Source organism: Mobula birostris, chromosome 1, assembly GCF_030028105.1.
Source record: "Mobula birostris isolate sMobBir1 chromosome 1, sMobBir1.hap1, whole genome shotgun sequence".
Classification (NCBI taxonomy): Eukaryota; Metazoa; Chordata; class Chondrichthyes; order Myliobatiformes; family Myliobatidae; genus Mobula; species Mobula birostris.
This window is the reverse complement of record NC_092370.1, coordinates 112,100,562-112,113,924: the sequence shown is the minus strand read 5'-3', so window position 1 is coordinate 112,113,924 and position 13,363 is coordinate 112,100,562. Positions and strand designations below refer to the sequence as shown.

General features: G+C 40.9%; 1 protein-coding gene across 4 annotated transcripts in view; it reads right to left on the bottom strand.

The window, feature by feature from the left end:
* The window catches only part of nbeal2 (neurobeachin-like 2), a 226,019-nt gene that overhangs the window by 74,174 nt on the left and 138,482 nt on the right, over window positions 1-13,363 (bottom strand). For all 4 annotated transcript variants that reach the window (XM_072260272.1, XM_072260291.1, XM_072260281.1 and 1 more), the window contains 6 exons: window positions 11,363-11,522; window positions 10,558-10,660; window positions 9,953-10,103; window positions 3,053-3,211; window positions 964-1,123; window positions 398-486 (listed from right to left, as the gene is read on the bottom strand). In XM_072260272.1, the coding sequence (XP_072116373.1) occupies window positions 398-486; window positions 964-1,123; window positions 3,053-3,211; window positions 9,953-10,103; window positions 10,558-10,660; window positions 11,363-11,522 (822 nt within the window). The remainder of the gene's footprint in view (window positions 1-397; window positions 487-963; window positions 1,124-3,052; window positions 3,212-9,952; window positions 10,104-10,557; window positions 10,661-11,362; window positions 11,523-13,363) is intronic.

The window sequence follows — 13,363 nt, the reverse complement described above, 5'->3', positions numbered from 1 at the left end:
TGTTCATATGCTGGTTTCTATGGTGTGAAGTGACTGAGAGTATAAGACTCCCCCCCGGATAGGGCACCAGTCTATCGTGAGGTTAACCCCCAGCATTTGCCGGTACCCATTTTCAGCTGGGTGGACTGGAGCAGTGTGGGCTAAGTGCCTTGCTCAAAGACACAACACGCTGCCTTGGCCGAGACTTAAACCCACGACCTTCAGATTGTGAGCCCAACGCCCTAACCACTTGGCCACGTGCCACACCTCTATAGGTAAGAAAATACCCCTGGTCTAATTCAGCTGCTTTTATGAGCTGCTATATAGTATATTCTGAGCAAAAATATACCCAGTGATAGAAATGCTTTGTGTAAAGTTATGTAATAATTGAGGTTGTTGGGTGTGTTGTTTCACTTGCCTTTCGACAGACATCCAGTCGCACAGTCAAGTCTGCTTTGTGAGACAGATAAACCACAGCAACTAGGTCCTTGTAATTTGGAATGGGATCTTAAATAAAAAAAACAAGATCAACATTAAAGAGAGGTGATGAAAGATGTTCTTTGTCATCTGGATGAGATCTTAAAGCAGCTTTCTTTTCAGATGGATCCTTCAGTTCACAACACTAACTGACTTCACTTTTTCCATACGCACGTATACCACATCAAATGAAACAACTTTCCTCAGGACCAAGGTGCACAACACAGTACATATAACTCACACACAACACATAAATTAATACTGCCATAAATAATATGGTTAGTTTACAACACAAATTAGGAAGTAAACAGAATACACTACTGGCACTTCATTCATGATGAGACTTGGATGGTGAGAAATCTTGTATTTTATTGTACAAGACATCTCTAACAGCTTGAAAAAGCACTAAAGCAAAAAATGAATGGAAGAGGTGTTTTTTCTGCCCAGCACCGAAGAAACACTATTATTGTGTCACTCAAAATGAGTCAAGCGAACTTGGGTACTTACCCGAGCACAGCACTTGCTCTGAGAGGCACCGAATGAGTGACACTGAGGCAGGAAAGTCATTCAGGAAAGAAGTCAAACCCTGGTACCCAATATCCTTTAGCTTCAGCCGTAACTTGCTTCTTTCATTGACTTTCTCATACTTTAGCATCCTGTACATTAGCTGGCCAAAGGAGAATTAAAAAAGACAGCATAAGTTATTTCCTACGTGCAACTTAAACAGGCTTGAAGATGACTATATAATCCATTTGTGCATGTAAATCTGCACAAGATAGGGGTGAGATCAACCCTTCCATTCAAACAAGATCATAGTTTATCTGCATATCCAAATGAAGATCCATTAGATACAGTACATAAATGAATAAAAGTTCTCCTCACATCTCTGCCAGTGGAGTATGAACAGCTCTGAGGAATGTCCTGGCTAAATAAAATAAATACTCACACAGTTCACTAGATGTGGGCAACATTCACATTATTAATTACCTACCCCTAACTATCCTGAGAACACCATGTGACCTGAGGTAGCAGTGACCTGTCTTTTGGAACAGAAAGACCGAAATCAGTTTGTAATAAACGTTGTCCAGGCAGTAAAAGTGAAAAATCTTCCCCACGAAATCAATCAAGTCATGGGTGGCTGGGTTCTGCTGCCAAGATCAGCCAGTGGTTAAGTACTGTAGCTGTTTCCTTCTTTGAACACATTTTTGGTCCAACATACACTTTCCCAAATTTTCTCATGCTTTCCTGAGGCAAGCAACAAAATAGCAATTTTAATGCATTTTATTTTGTAGTGTGATACAGTGGGATTTAAACTGAAGGTCTCTGATCTGCAAACTCAGAACCACTTAAGAATAGATTAGGAAGTGAAAATTGGGTATGAAATTTCCACATGCATGCGCAGAGGATATCATGTACAGCATGGGCAATGTAGAGTGAATTCTGGAAATCTGAAACATCCTACAATCAGAAAAGAGGGAAGATTAAACATAAATCAGGATTTGTGGAAGAGAGAAGCAAAGTTACCAAATTATGTTAATGAGAGTTATTCAGAAGTGGTTGAAATGGCCAGGCCTATTTCCCTGCAATGATTCATAATTAATTCAATAATGGCTGTGGTATGATGATCTATTTGCCGATGAAGTAAATGGCCCCTCTTTAAGTGCATCAAACAGCTAGTGTAAGTCAGACCAACAAGAACTATGATCAAAGACCCACAACTGGGAAACACACACGCACAGGGTGTTGTACACACTACTGAAGAGGCCTTGCTCTAAGAAGCTGGTATGTCTGCTGCTCTGCTTTTTCTATAAATATGTGTTGTTGAAAGGGAGGGCTGGGGAATAAAATGATAGGGGATTTGGCTGGGACACTGGTGGAAGGGTCAGGGTGATGTTTGGTGCCAAGAATCATGAGGCCAATTTGGGGGAGGGGTGGGGATCAGGAGAAAGATGGCCTGGGTAGGTGGGTGCATCAGAAAGACTGTTAGTTGAGGTTGGAAGTTCCAAGGGACTAGAGTAAGAACATTACTTGAAAGGACTTAACTGTGATGGGCTCTCAATGCTGGACTTCAAGAACTGAGAGGTGGTAAGGCAGATCCCCTTTCAGGAACACTGAAGCAAACCTCACAGGTTTGCTTGCTTCTGAATGAGTAGTTCACACAGGTAATACAGTATTGGACACAAGTTCCATTAGTGTCATCCAAAGTGAGAACTGCAAACTGTTGGTTTCCACTGTGCATCTACAGGTTTCCCTTATCTTAGCATGTCTGGCGAACGTAGGACCGGGAAGGAAAATTACATACTCCACACAAGTTGAAGCAAAACCTCCTTCCTCGCATTGAATATTTTCTTTGAAGTCGGACAACATGGTACATAAAAACATGTGCTATGTAATCCGATTTCTTTCCTACTCTAATATAGATTGAATCTATTATTAGTAACCAATCCATTATCATATTGTGCAACTATCCTGAAGGGCAAGGGAGAAAATCGATAACCTTTACTTTTGTCTTTTTTTGCTTTTGGACTCTTCTTTCATCCAGCAAATCCTTTCTTCCAATTTTAAAATTAAACACATTTGTTCAGGAGCAACTCACCCTGAAGATTTTCTCACGCACTTCATCGGAATACTTCTTCTGAAGGATCAGTGAATAAAACACCTCCACATTGCCAGGCTCAAACAGTAAGGTATAAAGCTGCTCTCGAGAGGGAGCTCCCTTTAACAGACTGAGCAACACGTCCAAAATACCACTGAGCTAGAAAAGAAAGAACTTTTATTCTCTAGGTCTGAGGATTTAATGAAACAATCAACATTTTAGTCAACATTGGGCCATGCTAAAAGCTTGTGTTATTCTATTAGAAAGGACTTAAGTGACTATCTTGTTTGGTAATGGCAGTCACACCTTTGAGTGAGAAGGTTGTGGTCCAAGCCTGACGACAGAGACATGAAGCATGATCGAGCTGATATTTCCCTGCCTGGTCTGCTAAGGTGCTATCAATGCAGCTTCTCTTCCCAGTCCCCAGGCTATCTGATATTATTAATGACGACCTTCTAGGACATTCCTTCTGTTTTTCTCATATATGCACTTGTCATGTTTCAAATCAAAAACAAATTATGAGCTCACTGCCCTTTGAAACTCATCCCATCTCCAACCACTATTTTCTTTTGAAAATACAACATCTAATTAAATTTCTGTCCTTGTGGTTTCATTGGTAATTTGGAGGATCATGACAAAGATAATCCTGGTGAAGAATCTTGGCCTGAAACGTTGACTGCTTATTCCCATCCATAACAGACCATAAGACATAGGAGCAGAAGAAAGCCATTCGGCCCATCGAGTCTGCTCCACCATTCAATCATGGGCTGATCCAATTCTTCCAGTCATCCCCACTCCCCTGCCTTCTCCCCATACCCTTTGATGCCCTGGCTAATCAAGAACCTATCTATCTCTGCCTTAAATACACCCAGTGACTTGGCCTCCACAGCTGCTCATGGCAACAAGTTCCACAGATTTTCCACTCTGACTAAAGCAATTTCTCCGCATCTCTGTTCTAAATGGACATCCTTCAATTCTGAAGTCATGCCCTCTTGTCCTAGAATCCCCTATCATGGGAAATAACTTTGCCATATCTAATCTGTTCAGGCCTTTTAACATTCGGAATGTTTCTATGAGATTCCCCTTCATTCTCCTGAACTCCAGGAAATACAGCCCAAGAGCTGCCAGACGTTCCTCATACAGTAACCCTTTCATTCCTGGAATCATTCTCATGAATCTTCTCTGACCCCTCTCCAGTGTCAGTATATCCTTTCTAAAATAAGGAGCCCAAAACTGCACACAATACTCCAAATGTGGTCTCACGAGTGCCTTATAGAGCCTCAACATCACATCCCGGCTCTTATATTCTATACCTCTAGAAATGAATGCCAACATTACATTACCCTTCTTCACAACCAACTGAACCTGGAGATTAACCTTTAGGGTATCTTGCACAAAGACTCCCAAGTCCCTTTGCATCTCTGCATATTGAATTCTCTCCCCATCTAAATAATAGTCTGCCCGTTTACTTCTTCCACTGAAGTGCATGACCATACCCTTTCCAACATTGTATTTCATTTACCACTTCTTTGCCTATTCCCCTAAACTATCTAAGTCTCTCTTCAGGCTCTCTGTTTCCTCAACACTACCCGCTACTCCTCCACCTATCTTTGTATCATCAGCAAATTTAGTCATATATCCGTTAACATACATAATCATTGGCATACATCGTAAAAAGTAGCAGTCCCAATGCCGACCCCTGTAGAACTCCACTGGTAACTGGCAGCCAGCCAGAATAGGATCCCTTCATTCCCACTCTGTTTTTTGCCGATCAGCCAATGCTCCACCCATGTTAATAACTTCCCTGTAATTCCATGGGCTCTTATCTTGCTAATCAGCCTCATGTGCGGCACCTTGTCAAAAGCCTTCTGAAAATCCAAATACACCACGTCTACTGCATCTCCTTTGTCTACCCTGCTTGTAATTTCCTCAAAGAATTGCAGGAGGTTTATCAGGCAGGATTTTCCTTTCAGGAAACCATGCTGGCTTTGGCCTATCTTGTCATGTGCCTCCAGGTACTCCACAATCTTATCCCTAACAATCCATTCCAACAACCTCCCAACCACTAATATCAGGCTAACAGGTCTATCGTTTCCTTTCTGATGCCTCCCACCCTTCTTAAATAGTGGAGTAACATTTGCAATTTTCCAGTCATCCAGTACAATGCCAGAATCTATCGATTCTTGAAAGATCATCATTAATGCCTCTGCAATCTCTCCAGCTACTTCCTTCAGAACCCAAGGGTGCATTCCATCAGGTCCTGGAGATTTATCCACCCTCAGACCATTAAGCTTCCTGAGCACCTTCTCAGTTATAATTTTCATTACACAAACTTCACTTCCCTGACACTCTTGAATGTCCGGTATACTGCAGACGTCTTTCACTGTGAAGACTGATGCAAAATATGCATTCAGTTCCTCTGCCATCTCTGCATCTCTCATTACAATATCTCCAGCGTATTGGTCCTATATCTACCCTCGACTCTCTTTTACCCTTTATATACTTAAAAAAGCTTTCAGTATCTTCTTTGATATTAGTCGCCAGCTTCCTTTCATAATTCATCTTTTCCTTCCTAATGACCTTCTTAGTTTCCTTCTGCAAGTTTTTAAAAGCTTCCCAATCCTCTATCTTCCCACCAGCTCTGACTTCCTTGTATGCCCTCTCTTTTGCTTTTACTTTGACTCTGACTTCACTTGTCAGCCGCAGTAGTGTTCTTCCTTTGAAAATTATTTGGAATATATTCGTCTTGCACTTCCCTCATTTTTCACAGAAGCTCCACCCACTGCGGCTCTGCTGTCCTTCCTGCAAATGTCCCTTTCCAGTCAACTTCAGTCAGTTCCCCTCTCATGCCATTGTAATTTCCTTTATTCCAATTAAATACCAACACATTGGATTTTATTTTTTCCCTCTCAAGTTTCAATGTGAACTCGATCATATTGTGATCATTGTTCCTTAACCTTAAGCTCTCTTATCACCTCCGGATCATTGCACAACACCCAGTCCAGCTCAGCCGATCACCTAGTGGGCTCAACAACAAGCTGTTCTAAAAAGCTATCCCTTAGACATTCTACAAATTCTCTCTTTTGAAGTCCAGTACAGTCCTGGTTTTCTCAATCCAGTTTCATGTTAAAATCTCCAACGATTATCATGACATTACCTTTCTGACACGCCTTTTCTATCTCCAGCTGTAATTTGTAATCCACATCCTGGCTGCTGTTTGGAGGCCTGTATACAACTGCCATTAGGGTCCTTTTACCCTTGCCATTTCTTAACTCAACCCATAGAGACTCTACACCTTCCAATCCTATGTCATCTCTTTTTAATGATTAATATTATTTCTTATACACAGGACCACACCACTCCCTCTGCCTACTAACCTATCTTTCTGACACACCGTATATCCTTGGATGTTGAGCTCCCAATGGCAGCCATCCTTTAGCCAAGTTTCAGAGATGGCCACAACGTCATATTTGCCAATCTGTAGCTGAATTTCAAGCTCGTTCACTTTATTCCTTATGCTGCATGCATTCAAATATAACATTTTCAGTCCAGTATTTGTTGCTTTCTGTTTTAACTGCACCATGCCTCTATTGCCCTGTAACTCATCCCACTGGCTGTGATTAAACTTCATCTCCTGCCTGTCCTTTCTATAATCTCTGTTGCACACTATTTTTGATTTATTTCTGTTTTTCCTTTCCTCAGCCCTATCACTCTGGTTCCCATCCCCTTGCCAAATTAGTTTAAACCCTCCCTAACAGCTCTAGTAAATGTGCCCGCTAGGATATTGGACACCTTTGGGTTCAGGTGTAACCCATCCTTTTTGTACAGGTTGTACCTCCCCCAGAAGATGCCCCAATGATCCAGGAATCTGAAGCCCTGCCCCCTACACCAGTCTCTCAGCCACACATTAATACACTTGATCATGTTATTCTTGCACTCGCTAGCACATGGCACAGGCAGCAATCCTGAGATTACTGCCCTAGAGGTCCTGCTTTTCAGCTTCCTACCTAACTCCCTCAATTCTCTCTTAAGGACCTCCTCCTTTTTTCTACCTATGTCATTGGTACCAACGTGTACCAAGACTTCTGGCTGTTCACCCTCTCCCTTCAGAATACTCTGCACCCGATCCGAGACATCCCGTACCCAGGCACCTGGGAGGCAACACACCTTGCGGCTATCTCTATCAGGCTGACAGAATCTCCTGTCTGTTCCCCTTACTATGGAATCCCCTATGACTACAGCATTCCTCATCTTCCTCTTTCCCTTCTGCACTACAGAACCAGGCTCAGTGCCAGAGACCCATTCGCCGTGGTCATCCTCTGTCAGGTCACCCCCCCCCCAACTACATCCAAAATGAGATAACGATTACTGAGTGGAATGGCCACAGGGTGCTCTCTACTATCTGAGCTCATCCCTTCATTTCCCTGACCATCACCCACTTATCTAACTGCTGCAGCTTCGGGTGACTAACTTCCTGTAGCTCCTCTCTATCTCCTGTTCACTCTCCCTAATAAGCTGTAGGTCATCGAGCTGCAGCTCTAGATCCCTAACACGGCCTCTCAGGAGCTGCATCTCGGTGCACCTGGCACAGATGCGGCCATCTGGGAGACTGGAAGATTCCCAGGATTCCCACTTCTGACACCCAGAGCAAAACACAAACCCTAACGACATGCTCTCTATTCCTCAAAAAAATGCAAAGAAAAACCAAAAACGAAGTCCACCTATCCACTTACCTCGCTGAAGCATCCACAGCCGCTGCCTGACCTCCCGCACACTGTGTGTAATGCTCTAGATTTCCAGCATCTGCAATACCTCTTGTGTTTGAAATAATCCACTGCTTCCCCTCAATCTCTCAGTAGCTTTTGACACGACAGCTATGCCTCCATACTGTTCTCTACATGGGCGGATTGCACTTACCTAGCTAAATCCATTCTTTTCTAAATTATCTTTGTCACAGAGTTAGTTCAATGGCTTTTCTTCAACAGTTCCTGCCCCCGCTTATCTAAATGCTGTCCTTCAACAATATCATCCATTAAGTCAGCATCTGCAAAGTTGGCAGGTGTACCAATGTGCACGTAATTTGTGGCTGTTTATGTAGTTGTAATGGTTATCATGGTAGCAAGTTCCATGTTCTCCTCACTCTTGGGTCAAAAATAAATTTTTGTACCAAATTCACCATTTTATTTAGACAGGGACATGGATTGGAAGGGTTCAGATGATGTGGAATAATCGCAGGCAAATAGTGCAGGCCCAGTTAGGCAATTTGGTTGGCATGGACAAGTTAGGCTGTTACTGTGATGTATAATTCTCTGAGTCTTCTGTTTCTTTCGATTTACTTCCTATGCTCTCGTACTTTTATCCGCAGTGTGGCGAGTTGCCATGAGGTATGCCGCAGAAAACCTGAAGGAGTTCAGCAGGCCAGGCAGCATCCGGGCAGAGTTTTTTTTTGTTGCTGCTGAGAGCTTTGCTAAGGAAAAAAATGAAGACTTACTTGTTTTGCTTTTAAGAATTCAGCTGATTTAAAAGGCGGCCTGAAACTGTGTAAAACTTTTTAATTCACGTAAACTAACCACTGGTACATAAAATCTGTAGATATATGTAAGAGCAAGAACATGAATTGCAATTAGCTGGGAGAAAGATCTTCTCTTTCAATATTTTTATTAATTTATATATAAGAATACAGAGTACAGGGAAAAAAATCTAATATTTATAATATGCTGTTGGGAATGAGAAGTGTTCCTTTAGATAAAATTAAAAATCTTCGGGAACAAGATTTACAGACTTCCGTTTCTGAGGAAACTTGGAATCAAATTTTTAAATTGGTCAACACTTCATCGTTATGTCACTCTCTCCTTCAATTTAATGTGGTCCATAGGGCCCATATGACTAAGGATAAGTTGTCTCATTTTTATTTAGCTATATCTCCGTATTGTGATAAATGTAATAATGGAGAAGTTTCACTGATTCATATGTTTTGGACATGTCCGAGTCTTGGAAAGTATTGGAAAGAAGTATTTCAAACCTTTTCAATACTTTTTAAAGTAAATTTCAAGCCTAATCCTTTGACTGCTTTATTTGGTATTGTTGGAGGAAAGGATATTATTTTGGAGCCATCTGATTTGCACAGTTTGGGTTTTATGTCTCTTATGGCCAGAAGGACGCTTTTGCTTAAACGGAAAGATGTGGCCCCTCCTATTCACACCCAATGGTTACACGATGTGATGTCATGTTTAAATTTAGAGAAGATTCGATGTTCAATTTTTGAATCTAATCAAGACTTTCAAACATTGTGGGGACCCTTTCTGAATTATTTTCAAAACCTTTGAATTGCTGTTAAAGCACAGATGATGACTAACAATCCTTTTTCTTTTTTTTTCTCTATTAATCAGCTTCTGTCTTGGTAGTGGGTTAGATTTTTTTTAATATAAAAAAATTATTATTTTTCAATGTTACGAACTAATTGATTTGTACGAAAATAGGGTAAGGAAAGATCTTCTAATGTAGATCTGATTCCAGGGAAGGTTGTCTTGTCACAGAGACCACATGCTGATGGAACCGTAAGAAATGGAATGGACCATTCAGCCGTCTGAACTTTTTCTACTTTTGAATACGCTGACACTACTCCTCTAACTCCGTTTCAATTTCCTGCACAATCCCCATATCCCTTTATTTTCTTGGTATAACAACCTCAATCTTGACCACACAATGATGAAGTTTCTACATCTCACTGGGAACAGAATCCCAAATAATTGTGATCTTTTGAGTGAAGAAATTCTCTCTTTTAGTCCTTAGTGGATAGCCCTTCATTTTCCAAACAGGAGGAGTCTACCCATCAGTGTCTAGCCTGTCAAATGACAGTAAACACTGGATGCATTCAGAGTACAAGCCTCCCCACCTTACCTGATCTTCATCATTCACCGCTGCCATGTAAGAAATGATGCTGTGCAACTCCTCTGCTGAAATTGCTTTATAAATGAAATCCTTAAGCAGGCTGAAAATCGATAGCTGGACCGTTTTAACATCGGCTGTGGCCTGGTTATCCTTCTGTGCGCTAAAATAAAGGGGCCACATATTAAAGAGATTGCCAAGCTGCTCCATCCTTCACTTATGGTCTTTCCCCCGTCACAATTTTTATTCAGTAGTTTGAATCGCTAGCAACTAATCCCTTTTTGATAAGCAAATTTTCTACTCTTATTCAGTCTGGCCCAGGCAACCAACATAGCTAACACTAATCTACTTTCTGAGGTAGCCTTGCAAGTTAATTGTATCAAAGCATTAACAGTTACAAAGGAATGAGCATCAACCAATTAAAGAGAAATCACAGATGCCAAGGATAATCACAGGGATAAATCTCCATACTCTCCTGTACACTGCTGAGTGAATAGCTGTGTAGTGAGCAACTCTGAATTACTCACAATTAGAATCAGTACCCTATATAACCCAAAACTGAAGTTTATTCACCAGCTTCAACCCAGAAGCCTCAAATGAGGAACATTTCCACTCACCCATAATGAGTCCGGATGGAGTCCAATACATATTGCACCCCGTACTTCTTTCTGATACGCTGCTTGTGATCTTTGGTGATCGTGGATAAGTACTGTATGTGCCCTGTGAAAGACAAATAGATCATTGACTTGCACCTCTGATACAGACCTATCAAATCACCAAGACCGGGCATCTTTAGAAAGGTTTAGACTTGTCATGAACTAACAGAAAGCCTTGCTCTCAGGGCATTGCAAATGATAACAAACACATTCCAATGATGAGTTTTCAAAGAGGGAATGTAAAACATTAACGAAAGCCCATAAGAGTGATGGACAGCACCAATCTAAAATGCAGCACGCAATTAGCAACAAGAATGCTGAAGTTAGGCAAAGCAGAAAGAATGAAGCTTGCTGGATTCTTCCCAAATAACATCAAATATGTCAGGACTAATGTGATTTGTGACAATAGTCCTGATAACACAAAGCAAACTCCCCATTCAACTATTTTTGTGATAGCCTAAGAGGTTTAAGATATTCAAGATTTCCCAATTTGGATGCATCCGGCAATTTTAACTTAAACACACTGCAAGTGGAGATAAGTTAAACTAGATCTGGTGGCCAGATCTGGCAGTTCAGTATGCAACACAAAGATCAGAAGAACAGCCCAAATTTCAATTATGTGACAGCTGGTGACTTTGAGAGAACATTATTTTAGGAAGGAGGAGGGCACTGGGCAGACTATTTTCACTTAATGATGTGACCTGTGTTCAACCCCTACCCCTAAGGAATTAAAACATTTTTTAATAAGTGAAACGTGAAGCACTACCTATTCGAACAGCAAAGTCACTGTGGCTCCAGATGCGGAAGTCGAAGAGCAGGTACTGGTACAGATAGTGGAGTAGAAGGTTATTGCCTTCACTAGCTGCTTGCTCCATTAGAAACTGACAGGCCATGAGCACGTTCATATCCACTCTGTGACTTGGAACCTGCATCAAAGAAAAGCATGTATTAACATGGTTATCTTCAATCCCAAAGAGCTTTACAGCATATAAGGAGCTCTTCAAATGTGGCCACTTTTACATTTTAAGAAATATTAGGGACAATTAGTGTCAGATAGATCCAACTAACAATGTTTTTATTTTGAAGAGGTTGGTTGAAGGTGATAAAAGCACCTGGAAATTTGTCCCAGTTGTTAATACCACATGTGACATGCTTTTCTGTCAGCAACTTCTACCCTGAAATCTATTCAACTTAAAATTACTGGAGTAGCAGATGTAGCACCAATTTGTACTACATTAAGAAGTGGAACTATACTTTGTTTCTGTTAAGGCAGGTATGGCCTCAGCTTAACTGTTAAAATAAAAGAAAACACCTCTCACAGAGCATACTTGCTTAGTACAGCACTAAGGTGCCAGCCTAGTCGGTAGGGTGGTTACTAGTGTTTGACATTGCATGTCCATATCAAAGAAACCAAGTGGTATACCAGAAATATGAAGTTTGCAACACTATATTACAAGAAATGATATTGAAAGATTTTTCCAAATGAAATAATGAAAATTAAAGTTGCTTTACTTCAAATAAATAATGAGCAAAGTCTGTGTTTGAAGAATGAAGACTTTGGCATGGCAATTCTGCACTGGGGGTTGGAGGAAATTTGGAATGTCACCAAGGAGTCGAGCAAATTTCTATAGCTGTACCATGGAGAACGTTCTGATTGATTGCATCATTGGGTATCGAGGCACCAATGCACAACAGAGGGTTATATACTCAGCCAGATCCATCATGGGCACAGGCTCCCCCCCCCCCATTGAGGACATGCCTCAACAAAGTGGCATCCATTGGAAAGACCCTCACCATTTAGGATTCATTATCCCATGTATGCCCTCTTCTCATAACTACCCTTGGGGGGAATACATGAGCTTGGAGATGCACACTTAATGTTTTAGGACCAGTTTCCTTCCTCCACCATCAGATTTTAGAACTGTCCATGAACTCTACCTGACTAACTTTCTCTCCTTTTGTACTACGTATTGATTTTTACATACTCTTATTGTAACTTTTAATATTTTTACTTATTAAAAGCAAATTTCATGACATATGTCAGTGTAATAAACTTGATCATGGTTTCCAATAAATGCTTTAAATTCACAAGAGAGTGTGGTAAAAGAGATAGGAACAGAGGAATATAGGTAAGTGTATTGGTATAGGAATGATTAAAGGAACAACAGAGGGAAGAAACCTATCTCTAGTTACCGGTGTACTGCTGGGTTACTGAAAACCTAATACCATTGTTTAAAGAGGGTGAGATAAACCAAGTATTTACAGACTCAGTAGTGGACAAATTACTGGGGAAAAAATCTGGGAGATGCTTTGAATTGTTATTGAGAAAGTCTTGATTAAGAAAGAACAGTCAGCAACGATTTATTAAAGGAAGATCAAGTCCCATGAATGATGATACTGCTTTAAGGACTGCTGAGGACAATAGAATGTTTGGTGTAGTCTGTATGGATTTGGGAAGGCCCCATTTGGTAGACACACAAGTAAGGTAAAAGCCCAACAGATCTGAGACAAAGTGGAAAACAGGACCCAAAATTAGTTCAGTGACAAGAAGCAGGATTAATGTTTGACAAGTCTCTTGTAGTTTATAACAAGAAGATGTAGATGGCAGTAAGATATTACTGGGTAGCTCAGTAGGCATAAATATAGCAAATGAAATTCAGTTCAAAGAAAGGTGCGGTAATCTTTGGGCAGGGCAAAATAAACAAATGAAGTTTAGTCCAAATAAGGGTGCGGTAATGCTTTGGGAAGAGCATAACAAACAAGCGAA